This window comes from Dysidea avara, chromosome 13, assembly GCF_963678975.1.
Source record: "Dysidea avara chromosome 13, odDysAvar1.4, whole genome shotgun sequence".
NCBI classification, from domain to species: Eukaryota; Metazoa; Porifera; class Demospongiae; order Dictyoceratida; family Dysideidae; genus Dysidea; species Dysidea avara.
In genome coordinates this window covers 10,862,168-10,874,856 of record NC_089284.1, presented here as the reverse complement: position 1 = coordinate 10,874,856, position 12,689 = coordinate 10,862,168, and the positions used below count along the sequence as shown (strand labels likewise).

The 12,689-nt window shown below is 37.8% G+C and overlaps 1 protein-coding gene across 1 annotated transcript; it reads left to right on the top strand.

Moving 5' to 3' along the window:
• Positions 1-848: 848 nt before the first annotated feature.
• On the top strand, positions 849-11,235 carry LOC136242224 (uncharacterized). Its single transcript, XM_066033644.1, has 5 exons — positions 849-902; positions 8,834-8,929; positions 9,810-9,908; positions 10,470-10,568; positions 11,128-11,235. The coding sequence occupies exons 1-5, from the start codon at positions 849-851 to the stop codon at positions 11,233-11,235; spliced, it is 456 nt and encodes a 151-aa protein (XP_065889716.1).
• The last annotated feature ends 1,454 nt before the right edge of the window (positions 11,236-12,689 follow it).

Here is a 12,689-nt window from a genome sequence, read left to right as displayed (position 1 = left end):
TTCTCTGATCTGTTACAATGTTTTTGTAGTAATATCCCTACATGTACACAATCACATTTTAGTGGTTGAAATGTGGTCAAGTTGACGTAATGTTTACATTTTTAATGGTGTATAGAGATTGTGCTAGCTGTAAAGATTAACAGTTATTAAAAACTTGAGATCAAGCGTGTGTGTGCTATCTGTTTACTGTTTTCTGAATTCCAAAAATGGTCATATAGCTATATACCTTGGAAGATAGCTCAGCAGCTAGGCTAGAGTTTTTAATAAATGCATGATGCACCAAACCTGGTAAAGCATTTGCTTAACCCAGACTCCTTTTTTGAATATGTGCCATTAAAATTATCAAACCTGTCATGCAAAAGGAGCACAACAAATAAAAGCAATAAGATGTAAAAGTTAGCCTTATTTGTATATTTGTACACTGCAACTTTATTGGCATACAGATGTAAAAAATAAAGTTTTACTGCATCATTAAATTTTTCATCTTAAGGCATTTGGCCTACTATAAGATAATATATTTGCATGCAATCAGTGCAGTGATATAGCTAATTTAACCAGCCATTTGAAGGTTGTTTGGCTATTAAACTTAGCTTTATGTAGTACATATTCAATATCCAAGGCCTTAAACTTCATAACGATAACTAATCAAGTGATTTGTGACACTGCATGCAGTGTGAAGTTGGCATGAAGTTGCCTCTAAATTGCTTATAAATGATTTTAAAGCCACCCCAAAAAGACATACAGACACTGCAGTATAAAGTAGTAACAATATGCAGTAGATGCCCCGATTTTTATCTATGATTACACCAAGTGTTAACAACCACATTATTTCTTAGGTGCATTCCAATATGGCACAAGTAGATGGAGACTCTAATTTAGATAAAGGAAGAGTACTTGACCAGGTTAGAAGTGTGTGCGTGCGTGCATGTGTGTGGAGATATTGACTGGTACATAAATTTTTAAGCCTGGTGGACATTCAGTCTGATAGGGTCAATCTTTAGACCCTTACACACATAGTAGTCACATTCACTAATATAATTACATCAAGCAAATTTTGAGAAACAAATTTTTGATGTTTCACGGTTTTAAAAACTCCATGAAAATTTTTAAAAAACTGAAGGCCTGATACTTTATGTAATATATTCTTTGTTCATCCTCTAAAATATATCAAAATCCAAACCTCCCTTAGAGATCTCTGGTTGTCGCTTAAGCCTTTTAATTAGGAACTCATAGACATTTATTTCTTATAATCCACTTGTAATTTATCTAAAAATCCTGTAGCAGCTGCTCATGAATGCTATAGGCTAAATTCGGGATTAAATATCCACTTGTATATCTGCAGGTGTAGGAAAAATTCCTAGTATTTGTGATTATAGCAATAACTACATGTCATTTCTATGGTAATGTACATAAATATGATCAATGAAGACTTGGCACTAGTTACCGACAGCATATTAAGAATGCATAATATAGTACGTTCACGTTGAGCTGAATCCTCAAAAACATTTAATAACTCATGGATGCAATTACACATGACCTTGAAATTTGGCTCATTTGTAGTACTGCTTGATCCGCTAAAAATATTTTGAAATCTTTTTGTTCAGATGTTTGACATAATATTTACGGCCAATCAAAATTTTCACAATACATTTCCTATGGGGAAGCCATATAAGTACAGTGTCCATTACAGCCCTTTCCCGAACTTGTAATGGAGCCAAACCGTACATGTCTGTTGTTGACACCTTTGCTGTCACCAATAATCATCTGGTTGGCTGAAATGTTAACTCTGTTGAGAAAAAATCCACTTTTAATTTTTAGCTGTTTTTCAGGATTCAGCTCAACGTGAACATACTATAGTTGGGGCGAGTCTGAGAGAACCCCACACTATAGCAAGAAAGGTGGGAAACTTCCTTATTCGTTCGTACTGTCAACAGTGTCTGATACAATGGTACAAACACTCCTTACTTGTTTGTATACGGTTGACAATATCCGGTACGCATGTTACATACATTTACTAAACTTCCTTATTTGTTCGTACAGCCAGTATGAATGTCACAAGCATTTACTAAACTTCCTTATTTGTTCTTACGATTGACAGTATCATGCAGCATGCTGTAAACGTCTGCTGAGCTGCTCATACAGTTGCTGATAGTATCTCAATAAGTATGTCTGATTTCCCTATTAATTTTTTTCGTCCTTTTTCATGCTTCAATCAAGGTGTCAGTTTAATTCTGGCCTAGCTACAGTGACTGAGGAGAGCCAAAGAGACCACCCAGCTGTAACTGCATGACACCATGTATGTGAGATCATTGAAGCTTTTTCTGAGAGCTGCCATTTTGAGACACAGACCATCTAAGGAGCCATTCTTTTAAAACACAATCAATGCATACATTTTATTAAAACAATGCTGGATATGCCTATAAGAATGCCACACAGCAGAAATGATAACATGCACTGCTGTGCTTTGAGCTCTGCTATGCCAGCTGACCCAGATTTGTTCTTTGGTAGCTTAATGTGTAGCTAATGTGCCAGCCTGTACATGTTTGACTTGTAAAATATAACTCAATAACAGTATAGCACAGCATGCATATGCTGACATGGTGCTGACAGTATATCTGCCTACAAACACTGCAACTTGACAATTTAATTTCAATTATTACTCCTTAAAAAAATTATCACTCCTTAGGCTAGCCCCATGATGCAGTTAGCATCTGTACATCTGTCTAGTACATACTCCAAGAAATTTATAGAGGACACAGCCAGGGGCATAGCCAGACTTTTGTTGATGTCAGGGCTTAGCTGGAAGCTTAAGACCAAAAAAAAACAGTTACTACCTACTGACAATATCTCCAGGGGCGTAGCAAGGATTTTCTTGAAAGGGGTTCGGATTTCAAGTGGAATGTTTTTGAGGGAAGGCCTGGGTGCTTCCCTCTAGACCACGAAAATGATGCATACACAAAATGTGCCCTTAGGCAGTAACATTAAAAGGTGCTGTTTGTGCATCTAGCTAGCTAAAACCTACACACTGCTGTTTATACAGCTTATAGAAACTATAAACCTATTGCAGCTAATACTAACTTAATCTTCACTCCAGATGCCAACTTCAATTTCTCTAGCACACGGGAACCCTCCACACTCAAGTCCCCTAATTGGCAATACTTTCTTCTGGGTATATATTATCTAATCCAAAACAGCCAAGCTGTAAAAAAAGTGTGCGGCCCTCAGAAAGGCTATGGTGAAAAAAGATGTGAAATCCAAGGTGGCGGCCAAGAAATGGCTGTGATGGTAGGTTAATGGTAAAAATTTTAATAACGACAATTCAGGTGAATTTTTGTGCCGCTTCACAAAATTTACCTAAATTGTCATTATTAAAATTTTTACCATTAACCTACCATCACAGCCATTTCTTGGCCGCCACCTTGGATTTCACATCTTTTTTCACCATAGCCTTTCTGAGGGCCGCACACTTTTTTTACAGCTTGGCTGTTTTGGATTAGATTTCATTTCTTTTTGTATTTGTATACCCCAAAGCCGGCCTATGGCCAGCTTTGGGACTTTTTTAACCTATGTTTTTTCTTTACTACAGGAAGAAGAAAAGATGAAGTAGATATACTTTAAATATTTTATCAGTAAATGTACAAATTATATATATACTGTATAATACATATGTGACCGGATTTGCGAAAAGGGGTCTTCCACACACATCCAATTTGCCAACTTTGACAATTGATAACTTCAGATTGGAAAGAGCTATTGCCTTGAATTTTGGACAGTGGTGAGCACCACTATAGCTGAATACGTGGTGAAATTTTCAGGTTAATATGTTACTTGAACACTGAGTTATGGTCTCCAACGGTTACGGAATTGGATGTGTGTGGAAGACCCCTTTTCGCAAATCCGGTCACAATTATATTGATTACAGAAATCTCCATGGTGGTTTCTTTGTAACTGAACACTCTACAAGGTGACTTCTTCTAATTGCTCTCTCTACAGGGTGAATTGTTTGTAGCTGAACGATCTACAAGGTAACTTCTTCTAGCTGATCTCTCTACAGGGTGATGTGTTTGTAGCTGAATTCTGTATAGGTGATTTGTTTGCAGCTGAGCTCTTTACAGAATGGTTTCTTTGTAGCTGAACTCTCTAAAAGGTAACTTCTTCTAACTGATCTTTCTACAGGGCAATTTGTTTCTGGCAGAATTTTCTACAGGGTGATTTCTTTGCAGCTGAACTCTCTGCATGGTGGTTTCTTTGTAGCTGAACTCTCTACAAGGTAATTTCTTGTAGCTGATCTCTCTACAGGGAGATTTGTTTGTAGCTGAACTATCTACAAGGTAACTTCTTATAGCTGATCTCTCTACAGGGTGATTTGTTCGTAGTTGAATTCTGTACAGGTGATTTGTTTGCAGCTGAGCTCTTTACAAAATGGTTTCTTTGTAGCTGAACTTTCTCCAAGGTAACTTCTTCTAACTGATCTTTCTACAGGGTGATTTGTTTGTAGCTGAACTATCTACAAGGTAATTTCTTCTAGCTGATCTCTCTACAGGGTGATTTGTTTGTAGCTGAATTCTGTACAAGTGATTTGTTTGCAGCTGAGCTCTTTACAGAATGGTTTCTTTGTAGCTGAACTCTCTACAGGGTGATTTGTTTGTAGCTGAAATCCCTACAAGGTGACTTCTTCTAGCTGATCTCTCTACAGGGTGATTTGTTTGTAGCTGAACTCTCTACAGGTGATTTGTTTGTAGCTGAATTCTCTACAAGGCGATACTTCTAGGTGATCTCTCTACAGGATTCCTTGTTTCTAACTGAACTCTCAACAGGGTGATCTGTTCATAGCTGAACTTTCTACAGGGTGATTTGTTTGCAGCTGAACTCTCTAAATGGTGGTTTCTTTGTAGCTGAACTCTCTACAACGTGACTTCTTCTAGCTGAACTCTCTACAGGGTGACTTGTTTCTAGCTGATCTCTCTACAGGGTGACTTGTTTCTAGCTGAACTCTCTACAGGTGATTTGTTTGTAGCTGAACTCTCTACATGGTGGTTTCGTTGTAGCTGAACTCTCTACAAGGTAACTTCTTCTAGCTGATCTTTTTACACTGCATATTTGTTTGTAGCTGAGTTCTCTACAGGGTGATTTGTTTGCAGCTGAACTCTCTACATGGGAGTTTCATTGTAGCTGAACTCTCTACAATGTGACTTCTTCTAGCTGAACTCTCTACAGGGTGACTTGTTTCTAGCTGAACTCTCTATAGGTGATTTGTTTGCAGCTGAACTCTCTACATGGTGGTTTCTTTGTAGCTGAACTCTCTACAAGGTAACTTCTTCTAGCCGATCTTTCTACAAGGTGATTGAGTTTTTTGCAGCTGAACTCTTTACATGGTGGTTGCTTTGTAGCTGAACTCTCTAAAAGGTGACTTCTTCTAGCTGAACTCTCTACAGGATGATTTGTTTGCAGCTGAACTCTCTACGTGGTAGTTTCTTTGTAGCTGAACTCTCTACAATGTGACTTCTTCTAGCTGAACTCTCTACAGGGTGACTTGTTTTTAGCTGATCTCTCTACAGGGTGACTTGTTTCTAGCTGAACTCTCTACAGGTGATTTGTTTGCAGCTGAACTCTCTACATGGTGGTTTCTTTGTAGCTGAACTCTCCACAAGGTAACTTCTTCTAGCTGATCTTTCTACAGGGTGATTTGTTTGTAGCTGAATTCTCTACAGGGTGATTTATTTGCAGCTTAACTCTCTACAAGGTGACTTCTTCTAGCTGAACTCTCAACAGAGTGATTGATTTTTTTTGCAGCTGAACTCTCTACATGGTGGTTTCTTTGTAACTGAACTCTCTACAGGGTGATTTGTTTGTAGCTGAACTCTCTACAGGGTGATTTGTTTGTAGCTGAACTCTCTACAGGGTGATCTGTTCATAGCTGAACTCCCTATAAGGTAACTTCTTCTAGCTAATCTTTCTACAGGGCGATTTGTTTGTAGCTGAGTTCTCTACAGGGTGATTTGTTTGCAGCTGAACTCTACATGGTAGTTTCTTTGTAGCTCTACAATGTCACTTCTTCTAGCTGAACTCTCTACAAGGTGACTTGTTTCTAGCTGATCTCTCTACAGGGTGACTTGTTTCTAGCTGAACTCTCTACAGGTGATTTGTTTGCAGCTGAACTCTCTACAAGGTAACTTCTTCTAGCTGATCTCTCTACAGGCCGATTTGTTTGTAGCTGAACTCTCTACATGATGGTTTCTTTGTAGCTGAACTCTCTACAAGGTGATTTCTTCTATAGCTGATCTTTCTACAGGGTGATTTGTTTGTAGTTGAACTCTCTACATGATAGTTGCTTTGTAGCTGAACTCTCTACAAGGTGATTTCTTCTATAGCTGATCTTTCTACAGAGTGATTTGTTTGTACCTGAACTATCTACATGATGGTTTCTTTGTAGCTGAACTCTCTACAAGGTAACTTCTTCTAGCTGATCTCTCTACAGGAAAATTTGTTTGTACCTGAACTCTCACATGATGTTTCTTTGAAGCTGAACTCTCTACAAGGTGATTTCTTCTAGCTGATCTTTCTACAGGGTGATTTGTTTGTAGCAGAACTCTCTACAAGGAAACTTCTTCTAGCTGATCTCTCTACAGGAGATTTGTTTGTAGCTGAACTCTCTATACATGATTTTTTTGCGGCTGAATTCTCTACATGATGGTTTCTTTGTAGCTGAACTCTCTACAAGGTAACTTTTTCTAGCTGATCTCTTTATAGGGTGAATTGTTTGTAGCTGAACGATCTACAAGGTAACTTCTTCTAACTGAATTCTCTACAGGGTGATTTGTCTGTAGCTGAACTATTAACAAGGAAACCTCTTTTAACTGAGCTCTGTACAGGGTGAATTGTTTGTAGCTGAACTATCTACAAGGTAACTTCTTCTAGCTGATCTCTCTACAGGATGATTTGTTTGTAGCTGAACTATCTACAAGGTAACTTCTTCTAGCTGATCTCTCTACAGGGTGATTTGTTTGTAGCTGAATTCTGTATAGGTGATTTGTTTGCAGCTGAGCTCTTTACAGAATGGTTTCTTTGTAGCTGAACTCTCTACAAGGTAACTTCTTCTAGCTGATGTATCTACAGGGTCACTAGTTTGTAGCTGAATTCTCTACATGGTGGTTTCTTTGTAACTGAACTATCTATAAGGTGACATCTTCTAGCTGATCTTTCAACAGGGTGATTTGTTTGTAACTGAACTCTCTGCAAGAAAACTTCTTCTAACTGATGTCTGAACAGGGTGAATTGTTTGTAGCTGAACTTTCTACAGGGTGATTTGTTTGTAGCTGATCTCTATACAGGTTACTTATTTCTAACTGATCTCTTGAATTCTGTTCAGGGTGACTGCTCTATTAGGATGACTGCTCTATTAGAGTATCTCGATCTCTCACTTGCTACACCAAGTTGGATTTCGTGTTATAACTCCGTGGCTTTAAGTCTGATTCTTCTACACCATTGAAGAGCCTTTCTAAGATGATAACTCCATCTGTACAGCAATTTTCAAAGCATTACCACAAGCGGTTTATCTGGTAGGCGTGGCAAGCATAATAATAATAATAATAATAATAAATTTAGCTAATCTCGATTGCGTAATTGTTACACACTGTTGATTTTTTCGCTGTATCTTCCTGGTTTTTAGCTCGATTTCTTTCAAACCACAAAAGGTTTGAGGTTCAATAGTTAACCTATTCACCCACCGATTTTCAGCTTCTTCCCATACGCGGTTTACCCTGTAGGCGTGACAACATATTGGTGTTATTTTTCGTGCATAATCGCTCATAACTCTTTGCCTGTTTATGGTATTCCAGCCAAAGTTGGTACAGAGATGCGCCTTTATACCCCCCTTCTGTGTGCCAAATTTCAAGGCAATCGGATAACGCGTTCGCGTTTTATAGCAGTTTTTGTAAGTGTGCGAAAAGAGGAAGAAAAATAAGAAGAAAAAAAAAAAAAAAAACGAAGAAACTAAGCCAATTTTTGAAGTCGCATATCTCAGGAATGCCTGAAGCGATTTCGCTCAAATTTGGAATGTGGAGTACTGAAGTTGGAGGGAATGTACACAGCAAAATTTGTCTTGTTTCATCAAGGCAGCACAGAGCTACGGAGGTGCGAAAATTGCGTTTTCTTTCTTCCTGTCAATATACTCACGGGGTTGCGCGCCGGCTTCTTGGGCCGCACGACACACTACCGTGTGTCTTGATTCTCGGTTGGTCCTCCTGTTAATGGTCAGTAACTTCAAACTTGGCTTGTGCTCCAATGTATTCGAGACATCTCGTGCCCGAAACATGTGACAAATAAACAAACTATTCATCAGATAAATATACATCAACTATTCACAGTTTGTGCTCACCTGACACATGTATAACATGACCACTCAAGTTTATCATAGCAGTCTGCCTCAACCAATCAACAGTCCTTCGCCATTTCCACTATACATCATGTGTACTACTGGTCACGTGATTCAATAGATCTCGATACCGAATCATCCGAACCCCCCTGGCTACACCCTTGATCTCCCCTACACCTCCTTATTTATAACTGCATACGTAGCTTGCTGCACTGCTTCTCTGAATACTGTGACTGATTTATTAGAGTATCTTGATCTGACTGCTCTATTAGATTGTCTCGAATTGTTGATGCCTGGGCCTGGGCCCGGATGGCCCGGGTTCTGGCTACACCTCTGGACACAGCAGTATAAGGCTGCATGAAAATTGTGACCCAGAAGGCTACAAGTAAATGGTACACATATACTGTACAGTATATGCTTTGCTGCTACAGTTATTAGAATTATGATTACCATTGTCAGGAACAAAAGGATAAGATATACACTGCAGCCAGACATGATGATTTGGATACTCTTGAGAAGATGAACTCTTCTGGTGTAATTGTTACCAACAATTTGGTGAGTGGTGTCATCTATATATGCGTGTGGTGCACAGTTATCATAGCTATGGAGAACTCGATCATATTCTATTCTGAGGATAATGGCAATCAAGTAGTTCTTGTTGCTTGAAGATCAAAAGCATATATAGTAATAATTTATCCCTGATGTTGTATATTGTACATTTATACATGAGTTTCAGGTTTATTATGATGAGTAATACCAGCTACTATATAAGAGGCTGTTTTAGTTGACTTTTTTGTTCCACTGTGTTATGGTTAGAATGAGCCGACAATGTTTCTAGAGACAAGACCAGAGGATGATGTGGGTGAGACGAATTAATGTAGCTGAGGTAATTAATTTGAGCCCACATCATCTGAAGGGTTCTAAAAGGTGCACAAACCTTGTTGACTTGTTCGGAGTTTCCCTAAACGAAACAAGAAAAAAGTGAAAGAAAGTGGCAAACTGTGGCTAGTATTGAGATTTACTCTTCGAGTTGATAGTGTCAGTGCCACTCCATGACATTAGTGTATCAGTGCCAATGACATCTGTGTTGTCCAGAAAGTGAGCTTAACCTAACAATGGGGTATTTTAATTAGTCTTGGCCTTGGTGATTTTTGTTTGATGAAACATCTGCTATCCCAGGTTACGTCACATATTTGCATGATGGTTTGCATGTGGTGTTCAAACTGGTACTGAACAAGTCAAGTTGACACAAACTTCTCTGGGTTGTGGTTGAAAATATTGTCCAAACATGTAATTTATGAAAGTGTTAAACTAGTAATCATTTGGGATGAAGCTATTTGTAATTGGCATAATTTCCTGTCGTTCTATGCCAGATTTCAGCATTTCCAATCACCTTGTTACATTTCAGTAAATAATGTACAGAGTCTTCTTGCAGGTTAATGGCACAGCATTACATGTTGCTGCTGCTTGTGGTAATACGTCTGTTGTGTCAGCTCTCCTCAATTGGGAAGTTGATGTGGATGCTGTTGACTGTGTAAGTTATGCTTGATTGTAGGGTTTTATTACATGTAATGGACTTTACAAACTTTATTTTACTCATGGTCATCAAACATCAAAATTTTTCGGCAGATTCAGCTCAGTCCAATACCTAGAATTCTAGTGCATGAATTATATAGGTCACAACTCTCAGAGCCTTTCTTTCAGTCACCAACACTTGCATAGCAAAATGGGATTCAAAATAATTGTACCAATTCTAGGCACCATGTTTGGTTACAAATCAATATGTCATAGTTTATGACACCTTAATCCTTCAAGAAGTTTACAGCCTCTTTTTAAGTTCCTCCTTAATCAGTGATATAATATAGTGAGCTGTAACTCTAACCCTAACTGTTATACTACTTAGCCAATCTAGATTGTAACAGTTGTTTTAATTTGCAAAAGTAAAGTTTTAATACCAGAAAGGTGATCATAAATATTTTGCACTAAAAATATAGGGTCAGTCGGGCCCAAGAAACAAAAGATTTAGTTGAAGTGGCCTTATCTGAGTGTTTGTAAGGTATCTGCTACTAACATTAGTAATGTCTCATTTGTTTAGGAGGGATATACAGCCTTACATTATGCTGCAAAGTGTGGCTATGTTGATATAGTGGAAGCGTTATTACGCTATAGTGCGAACATTGATATGAAGGAAAATGTAAGTTGTAAAGGAGACAAGAAGTCAGTGGTAGAGCTGTGGTCACAACATACATAAATACATCTTAGTAGAGTGGGATTTAAAGGAGGTCTGATTCTGTAGTGTAACCCACAGAAGTTGTATATAGTTTGCAATTTAAAAAATAAGGATGGAAAATGCCTATCATGATATTGTAGCTTTCTCCAAGATTTTTCATTATGTACTATTCAAATGTACTTTTACCTAGGGGAATTTCCCTCTCCCCCACATAATCACCTATGTACTCTTAAGATCACCATTATATGATGTGATATTTAATGAGGTCAATTAAGGGAGTGTTTACACCCTTACAAATCTACTGCAGCAATCTCTGATCACTTTGATATATGAAATGTTACTATTTCATTAGGTGCGTGGCATCCATGTGCATAAGTAGAACAGTATAAGTGTGTAGATTTGTTATTGGTAAATTACTTGGTTTGGAATATAGTTCTCTCTGTCATGTTGCATCGCAGTACTGTATAGACAGTAACCTCTTGTTATTGTGCGTCCTGTTTTTTGTTTTTTTTTGTATTTGTAGTGGGGAAGAACTGCTTTCCAACTTGCTGTACAGAATTATCGCAGTGATGTTGTACATTATTTTGTCCATAACACTGCAGTGGACCCCAGTCAGTACAGTCAAGTATGATACTACTGTATTATGTGTTTACTGTTCATCCATTATTATGGGAACAACAATCATTTCGTCATTTGCTCTATTATCAATTTAATAATTATGTAGTGTAGTGTATAGCATGCATTTTTGATCTTTAACAAATTCTGTTGAATGCAGAGGCAGGGTTTCCTGAGGTTCCGAACCCCCTCTGAAATTTTCACATGTTAACTGTTTTGCAGCAGGAATACCAGACTGTTTAGTGGCACAAATATGCTGGAACAGAACAGGTAGCTGCAGTGTTATAGGAACCTTACAACAATTCCTCAGAGAGAGCATATATGTATTGAATCAGTCAAAGTACTCTAATAGAACAATCATTATAGAAATGAAGGATTTCAGTTCATCTGGAATATAAATAGGCATTTGGATTACTACAATACCTAACCAGTCATAAATAATTGATTAATACTTAGAATTTAGGAACCAAGCATAAGCAGTTTGACCTATCCATATTATGAATTTAGAAAATTTTGATGTACATTATCTGTCAGTGGCAGGGTGCCCTCAGATCCCCACATGTATAACTCACTACCAAATTTGGAAACCATCCTGGATGTGCCGTTGGAGTGTTTAACACATCTATAAATGTGTAGCACTGGAACTTATCCATTACACATTTTATGTGTTGGAATACATTGTCTGCTAATCACATGCACTTCCATTGTATGTGTCAATGCTACAACAGACTTAATACACACAATGAGAGTGTTGTTGTGTGACCAAGTTTACATACTAGCTATCACCATTTAGAAAATGCAGCAAATAATCAAAGAACTACTTGAAGAAGAAGAAACTAGAAGACAACAAGGTATGATTGTTTGTTTTATTAATATGAAAGTTAACCTGGTCAAACTATATGTAACTGTATCTGCGAAAACAGGACATAATTGCATATTTTTCGAATTCTTGTTGATTGAGACCATTATTAATAAATAATGAGAAGACATACAAATCCACAAAAAAAACCTCAGTCTCATGCGACCACAAGATACTGGTTTGCAAATGAACCCAGTGTGGGCATGGCAAGGGTGAAAAAAAGAAAAGAAAATGACCTACAGATATATAAGGCTATACAGTAACTACATGTATAACATACAAGTAAAAATTAGGACTACAATAATTATGCAAGTACTAGGTTGGACACAGCCACTCCCTGCAATCTCTCGCCATAAAAATTCTCTGGGATGCTGCAACACACACCTTTGAGGCATCATCTAGTAGTTGTCTCACTGAGGATTTGGTAATAGACAAATCCTGGTAAACAAAACGGAGTGTATTGTAAATGTTGGTAACAGAATATTGATGGTAATGCCCTAGCACACTGATCTCAAGGGTCTCATAATAGTTGGTAATATCTAGCCGATCTAGTTCCGATAGTATTTGGTGGTACTCAATTTTATCTTGCTTACAAGATCTAGCTTCTGTAA